Consider the following 26,705-nt stretch of genomic DNA (forward strand, 5'->3'; position numbering starts at 1 on the left):
ATAGGGTTTCATTGGTGTAATAACCAGATGTTGATAGATATGTCAGCATGAATATGATCAAGCTGCCCTTTCCGCTCTCTGCAAAATTCCCCCATTATTAGGTATCAGGTGGCAGCAATAAGGCTGATGGAAGGCTTTGGCTCACATACAGGTGCAGATGTATATGCATATGTGATGGGAGTCTAACCTTAGATGGCAAAAGCACAATAACACAATAAAGCACAATAACAACAACTATTTGATTTGTTCTTTTTGGTGGAGGTAGGGTACAAAATATAAACTTTGTGAACTTTGAGGCACCTCAGCCCAGACCACAGTTTACAGTGTGCATTCAATTGGATACCGAGGACGAGGAAGAGAAAAAGAGAACATAGAGAAAAAGACAACTCTAGATAATGACAATGAGTAACTCCGCCTCAGTAAATGAGAATTAATCTCCCAATTTTTTTTTCAATTATTTAATTTTTTTTTTTTTTTTTGCTCCAGAATGTATACTTAAAGCCTTTCTGAGTAGATACAAGTTACCACTATAGACCTCCCATTGGACACTGTTAATGGGAAAAAAGGCACGATATTTAGAAAATATAAATAAACTAACGAAATAAATAATTTTCAGGCCAATACATACAAAGGATGATTATTTTGAAGTGTTTTTGAAAAAAATGATCTATCATTAATACATGGATTTTGTTGTACATGGGGCGTTGTCAGAGTTCGACCCAACATGCTGCCACACCTGAGCTCCCCGTGCTCAGGGGGGTAAATGTGATTTAGCCACCTCTGTGCAAAGAGTTATACTTAGCTAATGATCAATTACGACTGTGTGTTTGACAGAGAGACTGTGATGTGTGGGGGAAATACGCGTGTGTGTGTGTGTGTGTGTGTGTGTGTGCATGTGTGTGCGTGTCTGTGTGTGTGTGTGTGTGCAGCGAGATGCGTAAAGCGATCCCGACGCCATGAATAATGGAGCGTGCCGTGACAGAGCGGATAAGTTCAAGGCTCCTTTTTCACGGGGCTTTCTCCCCCGGGTCACGTGACCGCTGAGGTGACACTTGTGTTTCAAGAGAAGGGTGTGTGAGTTCTGCGACCCTACTTGTACCGTCCCGGTGGGAGAGCTGGAGGCGGCCATCGTTCCCCGTGGCCTAAACCACCACCACCCCCACACACACACACACACACACACACACACGGAGCACGCGGCCTGCACTCAACCCCGCAGCTCCAGCGGCCCCCTGCAGCCGAGGGTCAGATGAATTGTCTTACACCTTTAGAAACCCGAGGCGGCACTCACGAAACTAAAAGCCAGGTAAGTGGATCAATAAAAGATGCCTTCGAAACAGAAAAAACCCGCCGGTTCGGGAGAAACCGAAGAGGTGGAGGAAACGGAGCCGAGGCCGCGGGAGAAAGGCAAGAGTGCGGAGCGAGGGAAGAGTCGGAGGAAACCCAAGAGCTGGGCGGAGAGCCCCTCGGACCAGGAGGGCCCGGCGGCGAAAGAAAGGCAGAGGAGGGGAGGTGAAAGGGTGCAGGGGCCGAAAAAGAAAAAGGCGGCGGGTGGCGACGGCGAGGGCAATGGCGGCGCCGTGATTGAGAGCGAGGATGAGGGTCGAGAGCCCAACAACAATGACACAGCCCTCAACTCCGTTAAGAAGAAACCAGAGAAGCTCGCGGAGGAAGTGAGCGAGGGAGCCAAGGAGGAGAAGAGGAAGAGGAGGAAAAAGAAGTCCCCCTCGGAGGAGCCGGGGACGGAGGAGGAGGAGATGGGCTCGAAGGATAAGAAGTCCAAAGACGGCGGGAAGAAGAAGAGGAAGTCCCAGGGGGACGACGGGGAGCCCCACGCGGGGGAACAGGAGGAAGAGGACGACCCCAAGAAGAAGAAGAGGCAGAAGAAGCCAAAGAAGGGGTCGGCGGACAGCGACGACGACAAAAAGAAAAAGGGAAAGAAATCCAAAGCCAAACAGGTGGACTACGCGGTGATCTACCAGAACGAGCTGCTGAACTACCACACGGACTCCTCGGACGGGTACGAGGACGAGTACCACAAGAAGAAAGGTAAGACACCGCCATGGAGTGAGGAGAGTTCTTGTATGTGTTGAGACTCGACTCTGATACACCTGCCCAGCTGTTCTGGGCACCAATCTGGACCCTGAAATCTGAAATGCAGGCCGGGGGTAATCCCTCCGCTCAGTTCTGTTCCACATGGATGGAGAATCACAGAGAATGAGAGGCAGAAGGGTGCTGGGTGAGATCCCAGGGCCACCAGGGGAAGGGCAGCCAGCCAGGCGCCATGGAGCCGACCATATTACACCAGACACCAGGCTAGACGATGGGCTCGACACTAGACTAGACTAGATGTTGGACCAGACTATGTGACCAGGGTCGACGAGACTAGACTGGAATAAGGTAGAAGAGTATACGACAATGAATAATGTTATTCAGCTACAATGTGGTAATGTGACTACTAGTAATATGTATGTATGCATGTATGTATGTATGTATGTATGTATGTATGTATGTATGTATGTATGTATGTATGTATGTATGTATGTATGTATGTATGTATGTATGTATGTATGTATGTGTGTATGTACTGTATGTATGTATCTATGTTTGTATTTATGTATGTATCTATCTATCTATCAATCTATCAGTCTGTCTGTCTGTCTGTCTGTCTGTCTGTCTGTCGGTCTGTCCGTCCGTCCGTCTATCTCAATTTGGAAAATATAATTTATTTATCTTTTATTTATTTATTGGGGAATTTCCATTCCATGTGATCTGGGATCATGATGTCGGTATTACATTAATAATTAATAACACGTTTTAGAATTATAATATGTGGTTTGGTCATCTTGTGACATCACTGTGTGCCCATCAGTTCCGTCATTCCCACATGTTGATATCTCCATCATATACTATTTTAAAAAGCGATAAAAATGACGTGTACACATGATTATCACCTATCTGCGAGTTCATAGAGAATTCCTCCCTGCAGACCGGTTTAGCGCCGCTGGGCGTTAAGAAGTCGGGTATTAGAGTCCGAGGTCTCAGTTTCTCTGTGGCCAGTGAGCCGTTTGTGCTTTGGCCTCTTCGGCTCCTGGATGCAGCGATCCAGAACTCTCCATGTCGCTCGGGGGAGGATTTGAGCTGGGGTCGCACCAGGACACTGACAATCTCATTTCATCCTCTTTACGCTGTTTTTTTTTTTTCTTTTGTTGCCTGTCTCATTGTTAATTAGGTCTCCGCTCCTGTGTTGAGCTGGTGTTTGTCTGAAAGGCCTCTTTATCGGCTGTTTTCCTTGTGTCGACTCCCTTTGTGTATTATTGCCATCTCTTCGTCTCTTCATAGAGGGAAATACTTTTCCTCCACCTCCTGCCTCAATCTACTCTCTTCTACAGAACTGTCCAGTGCGTTGTGACCAAAATGGTGCTGCAGAAAAGGAGCATCCATCTATCATCATATACATTTATTTGTATTAATGTTAAGCTATAAAGCATTAACACCGTCCGTCCTATGTTATCTAGATTACACTTTACTTTAGCCAAAGCAAAGCTCTGCTTCCACACCTCTTCTCCAGCCGGGGCTGCTCGTGCTGCGTTTTACAAAACCCCGACAACTATAATCGCTCAAAGAAGTTTTCGCACCACAGGAAGTTCTAAGAAACCTCGGAGGAACTGACCTTTTCTTTTGTGTCTGCACTGCGTCATCCACGAACAATCGTAATTCTTAAAACACTGCTCTCGGGGGATATTTAAACTGATCGCCAGAAGAGCAACATCCAGTGACCTAAGTGCACGCTGATTGGTCCAGACGTTAGTCCACACAAACCGTAGGAGTCAAATACAGTCAAAGATTATATACTGTGTGTGTGTCCTCACACATGGAGTTCGCTTGGAGCTCCAGAGCAACTAAACCAAACGTGTCTATTTTATTTTAGTCCCAAAAGTGAAAAAAGTTCTGAGGAACATGCAGTGTTCAGCCCGTTGAATGGATCCGTGTTGTTCAGAACTTTCACACGGAGTGATTTCCTTCCACAGAGACACTGTGAAGCAGGACTCTATATAACATTGGTTAATTATTATTATAATTATTAATATGATTATTATTATTATAAAAATAATTTGTCATTAATTATTATTATTATTATTATTATTATTATTATTATTATTATTATTATTATTATTATTATTATTATTATATTAAATAATAATAATAATAATAATAATAATTATTATTATTATTATTATTATTAGAATAAAGATAACGACAATAACTCAGCCACATTACATTGCCAAATTACATTGTCTTTTACATTATTGCATGCTACCAACAACTTTGAGGATGTCCTTCTTGCATGAAGCCTGTGTCAACTCATGCTCACCATAGATGGTTCTTTGTGTTCTTGAAACAATAGGTGAAAGAAGAGGGTAAAAAAATAAGGATGTTTAGCAATTCACAGGAGTACAGTTCTAGAGAGGGCTGGATTATTACTTATACTCTTAATTATGCCTACTGTAACTGGTTTGTGAAGCTCATTAAAATGGTCATTAAATGATTGTGAAATTCATTGAATGCCAATTTAATTATGTTAGTTTGCTAGTATTTTGGGAAATCATAGAGTCTCTATGTATGGATTAACATTAAGATGTTAATGAAATGAATCCAATGAAATGGATTTAGGATATGATGGATCTTACTCTTATATAGAGCAGCATAGCAGAAAATATAAAACATATATGTAGAATGTAGAAACATTGAAAACAATTTAATCAAAGGCTTAAAGCAACATCGAAATGAATTCAGGTTCTTTGAGTTTTTTATGATGACAAATATTGCTATCATCATCATGACAACAATTAGAAGTTAGTTTTTTACTCTACATTGCAAGATTCAACATATTTTTCCATTCTCCCTTTTCCAATATTTGTCATGAATTCTTCCCGATCTTCCAATATTAATACTTATCTCATTCAGTTCACTCAGTTGTTTTCTTGGTTTACTTTCATCTGTTTCCTCAAGCCATGTCACTAACTCCCATGTCATCTCAGATCCCCCCACTCCCTTTTGCCTGGCAGTCACTCCTTTCCATTCACCTGGTTTTGTTTGCAGTTCATTCCCTCGTTAATCCCTCAGTATATTCCCTGGACTCTGGATTCTCTGCCTGTTTCCCTGGACCTGATATGTTTGCCTATTCCCTACCAGATAAGTCTGCCTTCTCTGACTGATCTCCTGGTTTTGACCCCTGCCTGTTTTCTGGAATAAACCTTGTGTCGTGCTTGTGGGTTCACATCTGCTCTGAGTGAGCGTAACAGTACAATCTGGCCAGAAATTAACCCAGCCGACTCAGAGACTCTCAGATGAGAGATGGTGGAAGGAAGGAATCCTTCGCACGGCCTGACGAACATTTGGAGGCTCTCTTTGACTGGATGCAGCGGCTCACTCTGGTCAGTCAAACAACAGCTGCTGCATCATATACAAGTTTCCCTGTTCATGCCGTCAGTTCAGAACCTCACCCCTCTGCTCCTGAACTCCATAGTTTCAGGTACCTGCCGGTCCTTTTGAACTACAAACCCTCACGTATTACACAGAGAGGTCACAAGTGTCTTTAAGGTCACCAAGCAAATGGGATGGGCTTGGAACTGGGGTACCGCTGAGTGGGAGAAGCAGTTGGACATCTGCTCCTGCCCTCCGACGTCTCCGGAGGGTTCCCGACCACGGGGATCATTACATGTCCAATTGTCCAGTAAAAGAAAGGGCTCATCAGTCAATAAAAGGGCGCTGGTGAGCCGTCAATCCACTCCAAAAGACCCTCTTGTCCTCTGCTACTTGCTCAGCTGGGACTGACCGAGCTGTCTCACATGGTGTCGCTTCTCATTGACTCTGGAACTGATGCTCATTTTTTGGACTCTCTCCTGACAGAGCAACTGGGCATTCCCCAGGAGCCTCTGTCAAAACCCACTGATACCAGAGCTCTTGATGGTCACCTTCTCTGCAATGTCACTCATCATACTGTGCCTGTACATCTTGGCATATCAAGTAACCATCATGAAAATTTTACATTCTGCCTGATACATTCTCCTCAACAACCAGTGATCTTGGGTTTCCCTTGGCTCCTGACACATAATCCACAGATTGACTGAGGTACGGGTCCCATTCTACAATGGTGTTCATATTGCAATTCAGTATGCCTCAGATCTGCTCTGTCTTTTGTCCCTAGTTCTCCTCCTCCCGCCGAATTCCCTAATGTCTCTGGGGTACCTCCTGAGTATCTGTCGCTGAAGGAGGGGTTCAACAAGGCTTGGCCCACCTCACTTCCACCTCATTGGTCAAGTCCCTCTTAATCTCCAGCCAGAGCGGGCTTCTTCTTTGTGGGAAGAAGGACAGGTCACTGCTACCTTGCATTGAGTACCGTGGTCTGAACAATATAACGGTGAAGAACCGGTAGCCCCCTTCCACTCATTATTCCTGCTTTCAAACCCCTGCAGGGGGCAGACATGTTCACTAAGCTGGATCTCCAGAACGCTTATCATCTGGTCCGCATCAAGTAGGGAGAAGAATAGAACTTGGCCTTCAACACCCCAAGGGACATTATGAGTACCTGGTCATGCCCTTTGGTCTCACCAACGCTCCTGCAGTCTTCGAGACCATGGTGAATAATGTTCTCAGAGACTTGATTCATGTAGAGGCTTCTGCAGAGGCTTCTGGAGAACAAGCTGTTGATCCAAGCTAAGAAGTGTGAATTCCATGTGTCTAAGGTGTCCTCTTGGGCTTTGTGATTGCTGAGGAGAACATGCAAATGGACCCAGCCAAGGTTTAGGCGATCATCAACTGGCCGGTGGTAGATTCTCCCAGGCTGCTCATTTTTTTCCACTGCCTAAGTTGCCCACAGCCAGAGACACGGTCAAAGTCATGTTAACTCAAGTGTGTAGAGTGCACGGCCACCCTTCGAGACATCGTCTCTGATTGGGGGCCTCAATTCATTTCTTGTTGCTGGGCTGAGTTTTGCAGTCAGGCAGTCAGTTGGGGCCACACTCAGCCTCTCTTTATGTTTCCATCCCCATTCCAATGGCCAGATGGAGAGGATGAACCAGGAGATGTAAACCGCGCTGCTTGCATGGTTTCACGGAATCCTACCTCATGGTCCGGGACAACTTTTATGAGTAGAATATGCCCATAACACCTTGCCCAGCTCTGCTACTGGCTACTGGCCCTCTGCTTTGGTGTCGTGCTGGTGGGTTAGCATCTCTTCTGCATCAGTGAGCATAACAGTATTGATTATTTGATTTTTATTTTGTTTCCTGTCCCAGTCTATGAGGTGGTCACTGTGACTGGGGATGTCAAAGGAGCAGGTACAGATGCCAATGTGTTTGTTACACTGTTTGGAGACTTTGGTGTTACTCCCAAGGTGCACCTGGCCAGCAAGTAAGTTTCTAACTAAATGTAACCTATTTAAAGATTAATGATTGAACGATTAAAGAATTAAACTGTGGCATTTATAACTACCATTAATCATAATTAGGCATGCCTATCAATATGTATTATACTGAAGTAACCAAAGATGCAGTAACATGTTACATAAATATTTGCTAGTATATGTATAGTGTATGTTTAAAAAGAACTATGGGTACACAATGAATGTAGTGTCTCCATGTTAATTATTAATTGTTAATCCTTTTTATTCCTTTCTGTTCCTTCAGCACAGAAAAGAGGTATTTTCTTATCTATCTGCTGAACCATGGTTATGACTCTGTCCTTGTGTTGGGATGTATTTTGCAAATGGCACTGTATGAGAGAGTATTCCGGCTCAAGGAAAAAAAAAAAGAATGGCCAAGTTAACTCATAAAGTAAAAATAAACGAATCTATTTGTCGTTTGTCTGTATAAGATAATATTGCATATAGAGACCCCATATCTTATCAATGAGGCGCAGGAATCTCTCCTCCATACAGTAGCATCACTTGGACAACCAATATCTGGAGTAAGGAGGAACTGAGTGACATGGCTGGTCTTCTTTTCCATTCAGAGGCAAATGAAAGAAGACCACGATGTCCTTTCATTTGATTATCAAATGGCCCCGGGGAGATCTTATCAGAGGGGCGTTACGTAGCAGGAGAGAGATACTTGCTCATACCTGGCTCTCCGCTTTTATTTCTTTGATTGGCAGATTGAGTTACATGCGAGATGGATTCCAAGTTATCGTCATGCTAGACTCTTTCCTTGGAGGTCTCAATAACCGCATCCGAATACATTATCATTATGTGTATTCAGTGTACACAGGGTCTAATTATTACATTTGAAAGTCTATGAAATGCATCACATAGATTACATTTCTACATTTCATGTTTAACATGAGTGTTAACAGTACAAACTGTATAAAAATTGCATTTGTGAAAACAGGAGTTTCACCTTACTCCACTATATACTATAAAGGTAATGCCTGTGTTGTGTAATCTTTACTAAAAAATGCTTTTTAACATAATACAAGTAAGTTATCGTTGATATGGCTCCAAGCACATTTGCCACGATCGATGAAGCAAGCAGATCTGAAATGCAATTATTTGAAATTCGAGTGTAATTACGAACTATTCAAATTGCAAGAATTTCAAAGTTTGCATTGGGGGTTGGTTTTCTACTTCGACCTCCGTATCCTCCGTATGAAACTCTGTGAATGAGGGCAATATGTGCTCATTGAAGAGCGCTGGCCAATTTTTCATTTCTGCACCTTGGCTCTTAATTATGTCTTGTGCCTCGCCATTGTGCGGGCTTTGAATATTATCCATGACCACAGGCAGGGGAGCACCGAAGTAGATATGGGTCGGAGACAAAGGCTGCTATTCTCTATTATTGTTGATGGGCCGGTGTCTGATTCACGAATGTAAGCAGAGGAGGTCTGCTCTCCATTCAGACCCGGCTCATCACGGTGAGGGGAGGGGGAATAGGAGGAGAAGGAGGGCATTATCAAAATACACTGCTGTCCAATTATACCTCTGCCAAAAGCTAAAGCCAAATCAGATGGAGACATGTAATTCCCTCTTCCTTAGTTGTGTTACAGCAGCTTGGATGCAGAATATTATTCATGAGTTTTTTGTGACATACACAAGCACCTTATATCTATGATTTCTTTCTAATTTGTACATTTTCTCTCAACAAAATTGCAGAAGTCGAACGGCCTTTGAGAAGAATAAGACGGACATTTTCCGTATCAAAACACACAACGTGGGACCCTTGAAAAAGCTGAGGTACCGCCAGAGTGAAGCCAGAAAGTTCAGATGAGCCAATTCAAACTAAAATGAATTATGCTTTAACCTTTTTTAGTATAAAGACCCCTTAGAAATTATTCTATGGAGTTGCCGGCCACCTCCATGTCGTTGACAAAGCTGCTGCAGAGTGAATCCGATGACGACTCAACGGCTCAAAGGTTCATTGACATACAGCTTGACCAACACCCTGGAGTTGGAGCCTCATTGATACCCCCTGCCCCCCCAGGGCAGTTTGATAGCTGACGTCTGGTGAAATAAATTAAACGGCAAGCAGTTGTTTTCTTCGCACAATGTCGCCTGACAACAGCGGACGCCAGACTTTTCAACTCATTCTTCACGTCATGTTAGCCATTGAGAGATTTAATCAATTAAGGAGGTTAAAGCCCCATCTGCTGTGGGGCATCAGCGCCTCACTGATGCTGCCGGAAAAGTCTGTTCAACATCCCGAACCAGGCGGCGGCAGAGGATTACAGTAGACGCAACATCGTAGATCACTCTGTTTTTAATTTTCACTCACAGATCACTGTGGGAGCAAAAAATAAACAGTACACAGTACGTCCTTAAATCAAAAGAGTCCCTCCTTTCTTTCTCACAATAATGTTAGCTAGTATTGAATTTATTGAGTAAACGCATGCATCGCACAAAGCTTCGGGCGTATGGACTGTGGCGTTTTTAACCCCCAGGATCGAGCACGACAACACAGGGATGAACGCCAGTTGGTTCCTGGACAGGGTGGTGGTGACGGACATGAACCGACCCCACTTGCGCTTCCACTTCGCCTGCAACAACTGGATGAGCCGCGAGGAGAGCGACCACCTGTTCGTGCGGGACCTGCTGGGCAGCCTCAACCCTTTGGACGCCTTAAAACGTTAGTCAACGATCCGATCACGCTCCCGAACGATACTCGACCCACGACCCATGTCACGACCCATGTCTTGTTTTTCCAAAGCACGTTGGCGGCGCGTGCCAGCCCCGGACAGCAACGCCGTGTTACGGCGTTGCGTAACGCCAGCGCCTCCTGCTAAATGTTTCAGCTCGGTTCCATGGCGGTGTAATCCTCTTGGAGGCCCGCTGGTGTTCTTGTCACCGTGTGGTTGGACGTCTCAGTGTCTCAGAGTCAATCAGGCTGATACATGCACACAAGGACACAACCGCACACATGGGCATACACAGGCACACACAAATACTGTATATTCTTACACACACACACACACACACACACACACACACACACACACACACACACACACACACACACATACAGTCACATTTGCATATACATGCACACACACACACACACACAAATACACAGACACACATAGGGGCTGACGGGCACACACAACCATACACAAACATATGCACAGACATCGTTTCTTACGTGCGCGCGTGTACACACACACACACACACACACACACACACACACACACACACACACACACAAATGGGCATAGAGGCACACTCAAATACACGTACAAACATCCTTCCTGACACACACACACACACAGGCACACGGCATTGACATCCTTTCTTACGTGCGAGCGTGTACACACACACACACGCACGCACACACACACATACGCACACACACACACACACACACACATAGACACACACACACACATAGGGTCAAATGGGCACACACAACAATACACAAACATATGTACAGACATCCTTTCTTACGTGCGAGTGCGTACACACACACACACACACACAGACACACACACACACACACACACACACACACACAAATGGGCATAGAGGCACACTCAAATATACGTACAAACATCCTTCCTGACACACACACACGGGCACATGGGCATACATAGGCATTGACAAATATATGTACACACACACACACACACACACACACACACACACACACACACACACACACACACACACACACACACACACACACACACACACACACAAATTCCTCTGAAACTATTTTATTAATATGCTGTCCTTGTTAAATAATGATATTCTTATTTTTGTTATGTCCTCATTCTATGTTTTTTTCAGTGAATAAATACATAGTGAGTGTTTTCACCGCTGACATGAAGGGCAGTGGAACTGACGCTGATGTTTTTCTGAATATCTTTGGGGAGAACGGCGACACAGGTGACACCGTGTTTTACCTCCTACATCTTCACTTTTAGCCATAACTTTCAACCAGTGACTGTAGCAACTACATGTACAGCCTGCGTGCTCCAAATGCATGTCAAGTCAAGTCAAGTCACACTTTATTTATAAAGCGCATTTCATACCACGGCAACACAATGCGCTTGTATATGCGCATGTAATTTTATACACTGACCCGAGATAACGTCTTCTTCTATTGCAAACCCACAAAGGAGAGAGACGGTTGGACAGCGACAAAGACAACTTTGAACGTGGAACAGAAGACAAGTTTACGATAGAAGCTCCAAACTTAGGACGCTTGAAGAAAATCACCATTGGCCATAACAACAGAGGTTCGTCAGCCGGATGGTTCCTGGATAAGGTAAACTTCACACACACACACACACACACAAATGTGACATGACAGATACCCCCCCCCCCCCTCCCCGAAAAACACCCCCACAGTCATACACAAAGACAAAAACCCAGAAGAATAGAACCTTTTATCAGGATGTCTCTTTCCAGGTGGTAATTGACGACATGGGGAATAAGGAGGTGTATGAGTTCCCTGTCGTTCGCTGGTTTGCAATGGATGAGGATGACGGCAAAATCCAGAGGGATGTGCTGGTGGGATCCATGCAGCCAATGGGTTAGAACCAGCAGGCTGCACTCCCCCAGCAAGCTATAAATGCAGACAGATATTAAAATTCATCCCTGATGAATTTCTTTAATTCATACCTACAGGGGAGGTATATATTTTATTATGTCTCGGTTCACTTAAGTGAATGACTTTTTTTTTTCCTCCTTAGGGATTGTGTATAACGTCCAAGTGAGGACGGGGGATGTACGGGGGGCCGGAACCAATTCAAAGATTCATATGGTAATGCACGGCAGCAAGGGGTTAAAAAACAGCGGAAAGATCTTCTTGGAGGGCGGCGCCTTTGAGCGTGGGCTCATTGACATCTTCAATGTGGAGATCTGTGATCTGATCAGCCCGCTCAGCAGGGTCACCATCGGCCACGACAACGGGGCGGTGGGCGCCGGGTGGTACTGTGAAAAGGTAACCGCCAATGCCATTTATACACGTTAGGGGGTATGGTACTGGAGTCGTCATCATTTGTGTTAATTGATGCTTTTCTCCTCAAGGTGACAATCTATTGCCCCTTCACGGGCATTGAGCAGACGTTTCCATGTGGGAAGTGGTTGGATGAGGACGAGGCCGATGGGCTGATTGAGAGGGAGCTCTACGAGATGGTGTCGCTCAGACAAAAGAAACATAAAAGTGGGTTGCTAGATCTTCTATTTCGCAGAACATTACAAAAATGGGCCTCGCTGAATAATACAAGTATATCGAAAAAATAACATTAAAGTGGCAATCCGTAAGATTATGCTATTTTTAAAAATCACATATTTGATACTTTTTCAAATGGAATTTCTAAAGAAACAACCATTTAATCTTTTTGCGTTATGCATGTGCTCCCCTATATGCTGCTTCTATTGTTGGTGGTGGAGTCCGCCTCAGTTGCGGTGAATTTGATGAACAAGGGTAGCTAGTCAGTGGTCGGTAAACTGGCGAAATGGATGAACATTAACAAAAAATAAAGCAAGAACACCCTCTATGCGTCATGCAATCTACAAAGTATTTGAATAATGCATCATTTTGAGACAATCAGACAATCTTATGGATTACCATTTGAAAGTTGTACTTAAGGGAAAATTAAGACAAAATGTGAGAAAAATATCCATGTGATATAATAATCACTCAATCAAAGCTTTCTTGTCCCCAACGGGAAATGACATCACCTCATGAAGAAAATCAACTTGAAAAGCAAAATGACATCAAACCATCTGGCAAGCATGCCAAGGCAGAGCCAAATGAGTCACTGTCAGGTGAATCTCCCTGTGTTTAACCGCAGAATACTCCTGGTCCCTGTGGATCTGGACGTCGGATGTGAAGGGAGCAGGAACCGACGCTCAGGTGTTTCTGCAGATCTATGGGGAGAAGGGAAAGTCTGAAGAGATGAGACTAGAGAACAACTCGGACAGCTTCGAACAGGGCCAGCTCGACAAATTCATGGTAGGCCACGGATCAGGCCCCCCCCTCCCAAAAAAAAAACCCCTGATAAAACCTGGACATGTAACAGCTGCATCCATGTTACAGAGTTGTTAGCTATATATGTATGTTTTTTTAAATTGATTGTATATTTAATTGATTTTTATCTTAACGCTTTTATTTGTTTGTATTCAAGATTGAAATTCCAGATATTGGGAAATTGTTGAAGCTACGAATATGGCATGAAAAAAGGAATCCGTTTGCTGGGTGGCATTTAGCAAGGGTAAGTTGATTTGTCAACGGAATTTATCACCTTGATAATTCCTCCACGCCGGGGCGTACGTCTTAGATCTTTGTGGTCTTCCCCCAGGCAGAGGGGTTTTATTTATTTATTGGTAATGAAATATGCTTAATGTGATGTTATCTATCGTAGGTGACTCTGCAGAAGGCCTTAACAAGAGAGAAGTATTCTTTTACATGTGGCCGTTGGCTGGACATCAACGAAGACGACAACGAGATCATCAGAGAACTACCAGCCACTGGAGCAGTCATCCCAGCACCAATTCCCTGTAAGATCAATGCATACACTGAGCAACAGTATCGGAGTCATTGGTGGTTCGTTGTCCTTTTTCATGTGAAACACTGTCCCTTGCTTCCATCCATCCCAGTGATTAAGTACCGCATCACCATCTGCACCGGTAACGTCAGCGGCAGTGGCACTGACGCCAGCGTGTTTCTGAACATCATCGGGGACCTGGGTGACACAGGGGAGAGGCTCATGTTCATGAGCAAAAACAACGTCAACAAATTTGAAAAAGGCAACGTAAGGAACCGAGTGACTAATCGAACGAATCGTTGCTTTGTGGAGTACGATTGCGGCGTCTTTGCTGTAGTTTTGGTTTCTGCTTCCCTGCAGCACGATGAGTTCCTCATCGAGGCCGTGTCCTTGGGCCAGGTGCGAAGGGTTCGCGTCGGTCACGATGGCCGGGGCGGAGGCTGCGGCTGGTTTCTGGATAAGGTGATGGTCAGGGAAGAGGGACAACCGGAGTCTGCCGCCACTGAATTCCCCTGCTACAGGCAAGGAAATGTTGCATTCAACACGACTGGAAGATGAGCCAGTACGCCATTACTTATGTGTAAATAGTCGTCTAGTAGGTACACCTGCTCATTTACTATGTCGGTGCCACAGAATTCATGAATATACACATGAAATATACACATCAAATTTGGCATGAAAATATATTGATGGACGGCTACAAATACAATATTGTACGTTCTTAAATGTGTCTGAACCTCACACATATTGATCTGTATCTGTTCTGTGGTCTGATCCTCACCTAAACACCAAGCTGTCGGTAGAGTTATAGCATTGTAAGTGGTCCGGAGGCGCTGTGCTGCCAGTCTTCCAGCGGTCTAACGTATCCTCTTTGATGGCCTGTGTTTAAGCAGCTGATGGACCAGCTTCCAATTACAAATTGGGACTAAACACACAGTCGCCAGCCAGGTCTCTCTCTCCCCTCCAGTCACTGGCGCTCGACTACAAGACTGAGTGCCTAATTACGTCTGGAAAGAAGTTCTTCCTTTTCCACCTGTCTGTCTGTCAAAACAGAATTGTTCCATGTCTAATTCCATTTAATCTTAAACAGAAAACATATTTGGCGGAAAACATTACTATAGCATAGGGTATAAAATATATATTTTTTCCCTAATTTTATTAGATTGGCCTGGGATGTCCTATTTGTTCTGTGTTGACCCTCAGGTGGTTAGACCGCAATGAAGACGACGGCCAAATCGTCCGTGAGTTAGTTCCAGCGGGAGACGGCCTGCGGCTCTTCAGTAGGTGCCCTGTGAAATGTATCCATCCTCGAGCTTGCTTTTGGGATGATTCTAATCGAACGTTCAACGCGCGGGACATTTTTTTTTTTTACCAGACGTCAGCTACCAGATTGCCGTGAAGACGGGCAGCATCAACGGGGCAAGCTCTGACTCGAGGGTGTTTGTCAAGCTGTACGGGGAGAAAGGAGACACCAACAAGATCCTGCTGATGGTCTCAGACAACGACCTTCGGAACTACTTTGAGACGGGACGCACTGATATCTTCACAGTTGAAACATTTGACATTGGACAAGTATGACGATTTTTTTCTTTTTTGTACGGATATGCAACCCCATTGCAAGTCATATGATCTCCTTTGCCTCACACACTTTTGGCTCGACAACCGTTTCCACAATGTTTGTAGATCAATCGCCTCCTGATCGGCCACACCAACGAGGGTCTGCGTGCCGGGTGGTTCCTGGACAGCGTGCAGATCTCGGTCCCGGTTCACGGGAAGAAGTACATGTTCCCGAGCCACCGCTGGCTCTGCAAGGACGAGGCGGACGGAAAAGTGGAAGTGGAGATCTATCCCAGCGAGACCTTGGACATTGAACAACGTAAATAACCGGGTCACACGCATAGATCTGTCCCTCATAATATCTCTCTATCATCGTGATGCACAATACTGTGATGCACCCTCTTCAACAGTGATGAACTTTGAGGTGACAGTGGTGACGGGAAACGTACGAACAGGTGGAACCAATGCCAATGTCTTCTGTCAGATCTATGGAGAAGAGGGAAAAACGGAGGTTCTTGTTCTAAAAAGTCGCTCCAACAATTTTGAACGTGGGACCACTGAGATCTTCAAGGTTTGTCTTGCGTATCTAACAAAAAAAAAGTTTAGTCTGCCTTATTCCTTGTTATTAACCTTTAATAATACAAAGCAGCCTGCTGACCACCATCGTTCCATTCCCGAACCAGATCGAGGCTCTGGACGTCGGCAAGATCTACAAGATACGAATCGGCCACGACGGCAAGGGGATCGGGGACGGCTGGTTCCTGGAGACGGTGGAAATCAAACGGCTGACAATGGCCATGGTGCAGGTGGAGGTAAAAAAAGAAGACACCAGGAAAGACAAGAAGAAGGACAAAAAGAAGAAGAAGAAGGAAGAGGAGGAGGAGGTGGAGTTGGTCGAGGAGATGCGGGAGGTTGTGGAGACTTTTGTATTCCCCTGTAACCGCTGGCTGGCCAGGGACGAGGAGGATGGGGAGATCGTGGTGGAGCTCCTGCCCGAGGACATAGAGGATCTAGAGGGTAGGCGGAAACATGGTGACCCCTCGATTTGGTCAAAATCGGTCAAGTTCACACTGGTGCGGATAAAAATGGTGAAAATGTCTATAAATGTAAATCACGGAAAACCTTTTGGATGACCGGTCGAGCTCTTCTCTTCTTACCCCACAGTGAACTCATATGAAGTTTATGTGTTTACGGGGACCATGTGGGGCGCGGGGACCGACGCCAATGTTTACATCAATATCTATGGGGAGATCGGTGACACGGGGGAGCGATGGCTCAGGAAGTCTAACAACCTGAACAAATTTGAGAAAAACCGGGTGAGCGTGAATGCAGCGTCTGAGATTTTCCTGGAGAAGTGGCAATGGCTTTTTGTTGAAACCGTGGAATGGAAAATTCCTGTTTTAGTATCAAGTAACCCAACATTTATTTGCCATTCTTTGCAGGAAGACGTTTTTAACGTCTCAGCGGTGGACCTGGGAGTTTTAAAGAAGTTAAGGATCCGGCACGACAACGGCCAAGCCAACGCTGCTTGGTTCTTGGAGAGGGTGGAGATAGTGGACAACAAAGACGACACCACGTATGTAAGAGGGGGCTTATCTATCCATCTATGTATGTATGTATGTATGTACGTATTTATGTATGTATGTATGTATGTATGTATGTATGTATGTATGTATGTATGTATGTATGTATGTATGTATGTATGTATGTATGTATGTATGTATGTATGTATGTATGTATGTATGTATGTATGTATGTATGTATGTATGTATGTATCTATCTATCTATCTATCTATCTATCTGTCTGTCTGTCTGTCTGTCTGTCTCATTTTGTTAGAAAAACTTATATTGTAGAGTTTTTTTTAAATCCATTCGAATGCTATTTAAGGTACTACTTCCCTTGTAAACGTTGGTTGGCCATCGATGAGGATGACGGACAAATTGCCAGGGAGCTAGTTCCAGTAGATGAAGCCTTCATGAAAAAAGGTGATGACGATGATGAGGAAGATTCTGGGGCCACACTCGGTCTGGAACAGAAAGGTGAGCAGTACTTCATGGGGCTGACTTGTAGATACGTTGTTCAGTAGTGGAGCAAGTTAGAACCGTGCCTATATATATATATATATATATATATATATATTCTGTATATAGTCCTGTGCACAACTATTTAGACTTCCATTTACTACAAAATGCAGCACTACTGTAGTCTACCTGTTAATCAGGCTCCCTGACCCCGATGATGGGAATGTTAGCAGTGGGGAGCCATCGCTGCTCATTTGGAGTTGCGTATTATGTGGGCAAACGAAATACATGTCTTTCAGTTTTTGAGCTCCACTATTGTGTATATATAATAATCCGCTCATGTTGTTCGCTGAATTTAGATAATTTAAACTAGTTAACAATTCTGCATTGTTGACAAGTGATTGATGATGACGTACAGATTTTTTTGGCAGTTGCTGATGACCAAGTCAGTATTGTATTACCCAGCATAGATTTGGAGGCGATTCACTCGTACATCTGCATGTTGTAAGGTTATCTGTGAGCGTGCAAATAAAACAACTACTCATGCAACACAACAAATTTTTGTCAATTTACTACCAACCGTGACCATAATTCCTATGTGACTTAGGCTGTATAAATACATCTGTGCATTGATTTAAGGTATAAAGGCTTTAAAGGTGACATCATATCAGCGCTGAAACCAATTGCGTTGGATATGTTACACAGACCAATTAGGTTCCTTTTTACGCAAGTTAATATACTGTAGGTCTCTGAGGTCCCCAAAACATGTTTTTGCTAAAAATACCACTCAGATTATTCATTAGAGCCATTTTAACATGCCTCTAAATCCATCATGTTCCTGAAGCTCTGTGTAAGTGGGTGGAGCCACCCTCCTGAGGTCCCTAGTTCTGGGAGCCAATAGGGTTTAAGCATGGCTTCTGCGTTTCGTTGTATTTACTCTGTAACTTTCATTGATTTCCCCTTATCAGTCCACCAAAATCTGTTTGTGAACAAATCTGAGGCGAGAAATAAGCAATCCGGTAATCTTCACTCATATTAGCTCTACAAGGCCTCATCTAAAACTTTGTTCTATACTTTTGTTGCTGTGCGCCAGGCTTGCGGGAGACAGGGACACCGCACCGCTACTCTTGCGGTTTCATTTAAACGTCATAAAACAAAATAAAATAAATACATCTACAATACAATCACACCATTTTTATTGGTTTTGTTTTCAGAAATGCACAAGCGTTTAAGCAAAAATGAAAAGGTCGTGTCTTGGGCTGCTGGGAGTCTGGTGCAATCGCCCCCCTCCCCCTAGCCCCTCCCGAAGCCCCACCCCCGACTTTGTTCCTTCTCCAATTTAATGGAACGATAAAAATCCATTATTCAATTCTGATTTGCTCTTGTGGCAGCCATGTCCACAACATACACCATGAGGATTAAAACTGGGGATAAGAAGTACGCTGGAACGGATGCCAACGTTTTTACCATCTTATACGGAACCAAGGACGACACAGGTAATAGAATATGGGACATACATTCATTCATAACACTTTATGTGATTTCACATTATTATATCACTTTGCTGTGTGTGCGTCTGCAGGCATAATAAACCTGAAGTCTTCAAAAACTCACAGGAATAAATTTGAGCAAGGCATGATAGATGAGTTCACTGTGGAGGCTGTGGATATTGGACCTCTCAAAAAGCTACGTATTGGGCATGACAATTATGGCAAGTTCAACAGCGATACTTGTATTATCACAGATGTTAAACAAAATAATTACAGAAAAACACGCATATTATATTGTGTGTGTATATATATATATATACACATTTATATATATATTTTACTGTGTATGTGTTTTACAAATATGAACAAAAAATAATAAAACTGTAAAAAATATGGATAAATATAATATATAAATAAATATGTATTTATATTATATATATATATATATACTGTATGTATATATATATATATATATTACTGTGTATATATGTTTTACAAAATAAACAAAAAAATAAACTTAAAAAAATTGTAAATAAATATGAATACATAAATATAATATATAAATAGATTATTTTTATTTCTATGATATAATGTATGTGTGTATGCATATGTGTATACAGTAAATGTGAAAAAAATACATATATATCATTCTCTTGTTCATCATTATAGGGGGAGGATCAGCTGGTTGGTTTCTTGACTGGGTGGAGATTGATGCCCCATCTCTTGGCCAAAAGCTGCGCTTTCCCTGTGGCCGGTGGTTGGACAAGGGGGAGGACGACGGCGCAATCATCAGGGACCTCTTTCCAAATCAGCTTCAGACCGAGCTTTACACACCGTGTAAGAGAAGCTGTGACGGGGGTTACAAGTTATGCAGTGGGAATGTATGCAATATATTACTGAGAGCAAAAAGCAAAAAGCAAAATAACCTGCGTACATTCATTATATTAAGCAGATGTATGAGTGTGAGGGTCAGACAAGAGTTAACAATATGTGGTACGACAAAGCAAATAGATATTTCATCTAAGCATGTATCTGCTTTTTTATTTCCCAGTTGTGCCTTATGAGATCAAATTCTTCACGAGTGACGTATTTGGAGCGGGTACAGATGCAGATGTATTCATTGTCCTGTACGGACGAAATGCAGTCTGCACCCAGCAGAAGTCTCTGTGTGTCAACAAGAGGGAGAGGAGGATGTACTTTGAGAGAGGAGCCGAGGACATGTTTATTGTTGAGGTACCGTGAGAGTGGGGTACTTAAGGTAGAGTATCAATCAAAAACGACACCAGAGTTGTGAATCATCTGTTATATAATAATCTTTTAAAAAGGCAGGGTAGGTTTTCATTGTACAGTATTAAGATTAAATAACTGAACAACGGCTTACTGTAAATGTTTAAAAATACTAATTGTAATATGTGCAGAAGCCATTTAGTTTGACTTAGACATTCAAATTGGGGATTTGGTGGCTGCAGCATATGTTAAAGGGATAAGAAATTGTCATAAAATAGCTTCACACTGATAACACCAAAATTCCCTGATTCTAAGATCATTTCAAATCGAAGCATCCTTTACCATCATTGGTAAGTATTTTGATCATTAATGATTGATATAAAGTCCTGATGTCCAACAGCTAGAAGATGTTGGCGATGTGATCGAGAAGATCCGCATCGGCCACGACAACCGAGGGGTCAACCCAGGATGGCACCTGGACAGAGTGGAGATCAGACGCCTCCTCAGGAAGGGAAAGGTAATGTTTATGAAAAAAAAATGTAATAGACATACACACACACTTTAGATGTTTATATGCTGAAAGATGTTGCAATGACATTTGATTAAAGTTGTACTGTATATATATGTTGACAACATATATCTATTAGGACAGTTTAGGGCTCCTAGAGTAATCTGAAGTCAGACTAGTTTTGCTCAGTAGGTGGAGATGTTCTCATAAACATATGAAGACACTCTAGGACTATGATGATACACATGCACACACACACACACACACACACACACACACACACACGCAAACACACTCCGCCCACGTGTCTTCGTCAGGGTTCGGAGACCGTCATCTTCCCTTGTGAGCGCTGGCTCGCCAAGTCGGAGGACGACAGGGAAACGGTCCGAGAGCTGGTGCCCTCTGACATCATCACCGAGAAGCTGGCGCGAGACGGCAGCCTGAGAGTCACTGAGATTGAGGTGGAGGATGCACTGGAGAGTACGTATATATGCGCGCACACACGCACGCACACACACACACACACGCATAGACCTGAATCCCTCCGAAATGATGGTGACGTTGAAAAACTGACGCGGCCTTCCCCCTCTTTCCACCCAGCTCACACATACCGGGTGTCCGTGATGACGGGTGATGTTTACGGCGCCGGCACCGACGCCAACGTCTTCCTCACCATATACGGCGACCTCGGGGACACCGGAGAGAGGAAGCTCAGCAAGTCCGAGACCAACGGCAACAAGTTTGAACGGGGATCCGTAAGCCGGGGAGAGGAGGACGTCACATATTGCGCCGATTTGATGTCGATCGTCGTTTGTCGGCTTACGGTGTGTGTTCCCGCTTTCCCTCCTCCAGGTGGATAAATTCAGCATGGAAGCCGTAGACCTCGGACAGGTGTTCAAGATCAAAATGCGGCACGATAACAGCATGATGAGCGCCGACTGGTACCTGGATCAGGTGGAGGTGGAGGACGTGGACACGGAGGAGGTCTTCCTCTTCCTGTGCGAACGGTGGCTCTCCAGGAAGAGGGAGGACCGACGTATCGCCAGGGTCTTCTACGTCAAGGTGGCGCGGGCGACGGCAGCGCGAGGGTCCGTGTGAGTTTGAGTGTGTAAATGTAAACGCTGTGTTCCCCGCAGGGCTACGAGGGGGTCAGGGAGGATCCGAACGGTAAAAAGAAGACCTCGGCCCTGGCCGCCAAAGGCGTCGACAGCAACATGAACAAGAAGACCAAGAAGAAGAAGGAGGATGTCGTCGAAGTGCCTCCCGGTGAGGAAACCCAGGGAACCCAAATCGGAATTGACTCGTTACAAAGACCGGCATCACTGTCCCGATGTCGACGCTATCGAATAATAATAAAGGCCTCCCCGTGCAGACATCCCGTATCATGTGACCGTGGCGACGGGACTGGAGCGGGACGCTAGCACCACCAGCAGGGCGTACGTGATCATCATGGGATCGAATCACAGCCAGACGGAGAGGCTGTGGATGGACCCGGCGGAGGGGAGGAGGGGCTTCGACGCGGGCTCCCTGGAGTGCTTCGAGTTCCGCGGCTCGGACGTGGGGGAGATCAAAAAGGTGGAGGTGAGGATGGGGGGCCGCCCGCTCTCCCCGGCGGAGCCCCCCCGCGCCCGTAATGCAAACAAACACCCAATCGGCGCCCTCAAGTAGACACAGATACAGATTGTTCCACCGCCTCCCTGCAGCTCGGCCATGACGGGGCCACGCCTGAGAGCTGCTGGCTGGTCGATGAGCTGGCTGTTGCCGTGCCAACCAAGGGGGTCAAATATATTTTTGGATGCAAGTGCTGGCTGGCGAAAGATCGCGGGGACGGGCTGAGCTCTAGAGTGTTTAACGTGTTGGACGCAGAGGCCATTTCCATATCACAGAAGGTATGTGTGGCACACCAGCCATAACCGAACCACAAAATACACTTCAAATGTATACTCTTGTGAGGACAGATCTGAATATGTTTATCTACGGTGTTATAAAGATCGTTCTTGACTCAGGGAGTTTGGAATAGCAGCATGAAGCGACTGCAGTAAGCGTGCGACTACCAAGACAGGTTATCTCTTGAAACCAGATCATCTACGAGGTGACCGTGGTGACCGGGGACGTGCAGAACGCAGGGACGGACACGCAGATCTACATGTCTGTTTTTGGGGCCAACGGAAGTACGGAGGAGATGCTTCTCCCAAAAAACGAGGACAGGTAGGCTCCATCTATTCACTGTGCGGGTGTAAACATTAGGAGGCCTCTGGCGTTGGTGTGCGAACGAATGACGGTATGAGCACTTTGAAAAAATTATTATTTCGCAGTCAACCCAAAGACAATGTTGTTGTTTTGTCACGGCCATGGTTTAAATCGGTGCCTATCGTGGCGGTTGCCAGGTTTGAGCGAGGTCAGGAGGACACGTTCAGTCTGGAGATCGATGACATCGCTCCGCTGAAGAAGATGAGGTTTCGCATTGACGGCTCTGGCAGTCGGCCCGACTGGTTCCTGGACAAGGTCAATAAAGTCAGGGGTCAAGGGGTCAAAAGTCACTCGTTACAGCTAACTCGGCTTGAGAACATACCTGTGTTTTTGTACCTTTCGAGGATATTTACGGGATTCTACTCATACTTTACTCATTAAATGTACTCATTTGAGTAATCTGTACTAGAACTATACTCAGTTCTGCTCTGCCACACGTTAAATACTGTTGTTTAAACATTATTTAATCTCCACCATCATAGAATATATCAACACATCACAGAGACTACAGCAATCACTTTTTACATCACTTTTAAAATCCAACCCATGACCAAAATATGAATTTGTTTATCTATATTTGACTCTATTACATTTTATCAAGTGATAATACAATGTTTCAAGAACTACAACATAATTGACATTGATTCCATCCATGTAATCAGTGTAATTGATTGCATATTGTGCTTTATTCTCGATTCCTGTAAAGATAACATGGCACGAGAATCTGAAATTCAACCATGAAACCTTTAATTGATGGAATGGAGCATATTACTGATGCAAATGTATTTTCTGGGAAAGGCGCCATCCCTGCAGAGCTGCAGAGCTGCGTAGCGGCGACAACACCGAGCCCTGTTTATAGACGACAGGGAACATAGAACGCCTCCTTGACATGACCCTGCAAAGAGCCAGATGTGCTTCTTGTTGCTTGTTTTTCTGGATATTCATATGTAAATAGACTCTGCCTGCATTGCAATCTATCTTAATAAATATGCAGAGTGGGGAGCTAACACAGTTATGCCTGTGTAAGTCAAGACTTTGACTTTTGAATATATATGACACCGCGGTAGAGAAAGGTAGATAAACATTTTTATGAATTCAGAAAGATAATGAATAATATTTTACATTATTTTATGAACTGTGAGCAATACAAGCGGCTGTGAAAATCAATGGAAAAATTGAACCAAGTTTACTAAAAGCCGCTGCCATTCGGGATCAGACGATCCTGCGTAACCTGACCACGGAGGAGGTGACGGTGTTCACGTATGAGGAGTGGCTCTCCAGGTGCCGGGGGCCCAAACGGACCATGATCTGCGAGATGGCGGCCGTGGTGGACGAGGAGGAGATGGTGGAGCTCACCACCTACATCATCAGCGTCAAAACCAGCGACATCGGAGGTCAGTCCAAACCATGCGCGGTGGCTTTGGATTAGATAATGTCTGCCACTCGGTTCATTGCATAACACCAAACTCACCAAGGTAAATTCCTTGTAGGAACAAATGCATTGAAAGAAATACATTGTATTCGGGTATACGTAATTCCCCTCGGTATTCCGAGTGCAGTGGAGAAAACGCCAATTTCCCTGCATTTTTCTATAGAAGTTGCTGATGAGCACAACAGGGGGACATATCTGTAGCTTTTTTTTTTTTTGCAAATTTGCAATTTCTTTTCCTTTGCCAACTCGATGGAAGAAACATGCTCTATATTTTTAGTTCCTCTTTTGTCCTCTTCCTTATTATTTGGGCCTAATCTAGGGAGTAAGCATTTCAGTTTCTAGGTGGTTGACTCTCTTCATCTTCTCCTCAGGGGCAGGCACCGATGCCAAAGTGTGGCTCATTATTTTCGGAGAGAATGGAGACACGGGGACGCTGGCACTCAGAGACTCCAACAAGTCCAACAAATTTGAACGCAAACAAACGGACGCATTCCGCTTTCCGGATATCCTCAGCCTGGGAGAGCTGTCCAAAGTGCGGGTCTGGCACGACAACTCCGGTCAGCCCATTCTTTGTTCCGCGTAATGTGACTTTGCGGGGGGAGATAATGTGAATGAAATTGTGTGTTAGAAATCTGGAATTATTTGCGGTCTTATCTATTGGACCATCCACATAAACAGGCAATACAGCCGCGCAGCCTCAAAGGGGATCATATTGCACTGTGACATTGATTGATTTATTTCTTTTTGTCGTGTAATATTCCAGGTCCCACTCCGGGATGGCACCTCGAGTATATTGATGTGAAAGATGAGATCATGGACAAAACCTTCCGCTTCCCTTGTGACCGATGGCTCGCCAAGAATGATGACGATGGGCAGATAATGAGAGAGTTGGCGTGCGCCAACAACGACATATTAGACCTGAATGAAAAGACCAGTAAGCCCATTACAACCTGTTTTTATTTTTTATTTATTTATTTATTTATTTTGAAAACCTCCCACATTTATATAGAGGGGGAGGTCTCGGAATCCTCCGTGATACCAAATCATCTCAGCGGCCGATCTTGCTCTTAAATACAGTAGTGCTGCTGGAACTTCAATGCGCATGTTTCCTCCCCTTTCACAAAGAATACGAGATTTGTGTCGTGACGGCGGACACGGCCGAAGCCGAAACCAAAGAGAACGCCTGGATCGTGCTGGAGGGGAGGAAGAGCAGATCAAAAGAGTTTGTGCTGGAGAACTCGTCGAAGAAGAAGAGGTTCTCGCGGTAGGCGGTTTTTGAGGCCAGCTCGGTCAATTGGATGCTTTGTTGTTGGGAAAACGCCCGAACGGACCAAGTTTTTGTTCTTCCCGAAAAAAAACGAAAACAAAAACAAAACAAAAAAAAAAAAAACATTGATTGCGCCGTCATATGCTTTCCTTTCTTTTTAGGGGAAGCTCGGACAGGTTTGAGTTCTCCTCCAAGAATCTCGGCGATATCGCCGGCATCTGCCTGGGCCACACCCCCAAGGACGGCAAGAAGGTGAAGGTGGAGGTGTACTGGCACGTGCAGGAGGTGGTCGTCACGGAGAAGGAGCTGGGAAACAGGTAGAGGAGCCTGGATAGTACAGTATTATTTAAATAGCTACAGCCAAAGTTCATGAATCCATCCTTCATTCATGTGGTTGATCATCATCCCCTCGCTGTCCCTGGTCCCCCAGGTATATCTTTGTCTGCAACGCTCGCATTCCCCTCTCGCCGAAGAGGGAGGAGTTCATGACCTTCGAGTGCACAAAGGCCATGGAGAGCTTCGCCAGCAAGGCGCGAAGCCTGGTGCCCGTCAAGTACGAGATCATCGTCATCACGGGCGACGAGAAGGGCGCGGGCACCGACGCCAACGTCTCCGTCACCATCTGCGGCTCCAACGGGGACTCGGGGCGCCGGCCGCTCAGGCAGCGGCTCCGCAACCTGTTCGAGCGCGGGCAAACCGACCGCTTCACCCTGGAGATGCTGGACATGGGCGAGCTGCTGCGGGTGCGGGTGGAGCACGACAACGCGGGCCTGAGCCCCGGCTGGCTGCTGGACCGCGTGGAGGTCACCAACACGGCCAACGGCGTCACCACCATCTTCCTCTGCGGGAAGTGGCTCGACGTCAAGAGGGCCGACGGAAAGATCTACAGGGTCCTCCACCCCAAATATTAAGAGCGCCGCGGATACTCTGAGATGGGTTTGTTCTCGCGCGCCGTCGACGGCGCCGTC

The 26,705-nt window shown here is 45.0% G+C and overlaps 1 protein-coding gene across 1 annotated transcript; it reads left to right on the forward strand.

Annotated features, from left to right (window-relative positions):
* Positions 1 to 1,757: 1,757 nt before the first annotated feature.
* loxhd1a (lipoxygenase homology PLAT domains 1a) lies at positions 1,758 to 26,648 on the forward strand (the record flags this gene model as incomplete). The annotated part of the gene is made up of 42 exons (XM_080017515.1): positions 1,758 to 2,049; positions 7,302 to 7,416; positions 7,692 to 7,703; positions 9,152 to 9,232; positions 9,937 to 10,121; positions 11,277 to 11,375; positions 11,609 to 11,757; positions 11,901 to 12,024; positions 12,185 to 12,435; positions 12,522 to 12,657; positions 13,292 to 13,452; positions 13,625 to 13,711; positions 13,862 to 13,997; positions 14,097 to 14,251; positions 14,345 to 14,505; positions 15,188 to 15,264; positions 15,360 to 15,556; positions 15,668 to 15,860; positions 15,952 to 16,112; positions 16,225 to 16,558; positions 16,706 to 16,857; positions 16,984 to 17,117; positions 17,430 to 17,581; positions 18,955 to 19,059; positions 19,146 to 19,295; positions 19,723 to 19,890; positions 20,105 to 20,286; positions 20,681 to 20,797; positions 21,106 to 21,268; positions 21,389 to 21,543; positions 21,641 to 21,850; positions 21,925 to 22,054; positions 22,161 to 22,369; positions 22,492 to 22,677; positions 22,869 to 22,996; positions 23,176 to 23,293; positions 24,255 to 24,432; positions 24,842 to 25,027; positions 25,234 to 25,404; positions 25,596 to 25,734; positions 25,899 to 26,054; positions 26,168 to 26,648. The coding sequence occupies 42 exons, from the start codon at positions 1,758 to 1,760 to the stop codon at positions 26,646 to 26,648; spliced, it is 6,876 nt and encodes a 2,291-aa protein (XP_079873641.1).
* Positions 26,649 to 26,705: the final 57 nt, after the last annotated feature.

This window comes from Zeus faber, assembly GCF_960531495.2.
Source record: "Zeus faber genome assembly, chromosome: 17".
Taxonomy (NCBI): domain Eukaryota; kingdom Metazoa; phylum Chordata; class Actinopteri; order Zeiformes; family Zeidae; genus Zeus; species Zeus faber.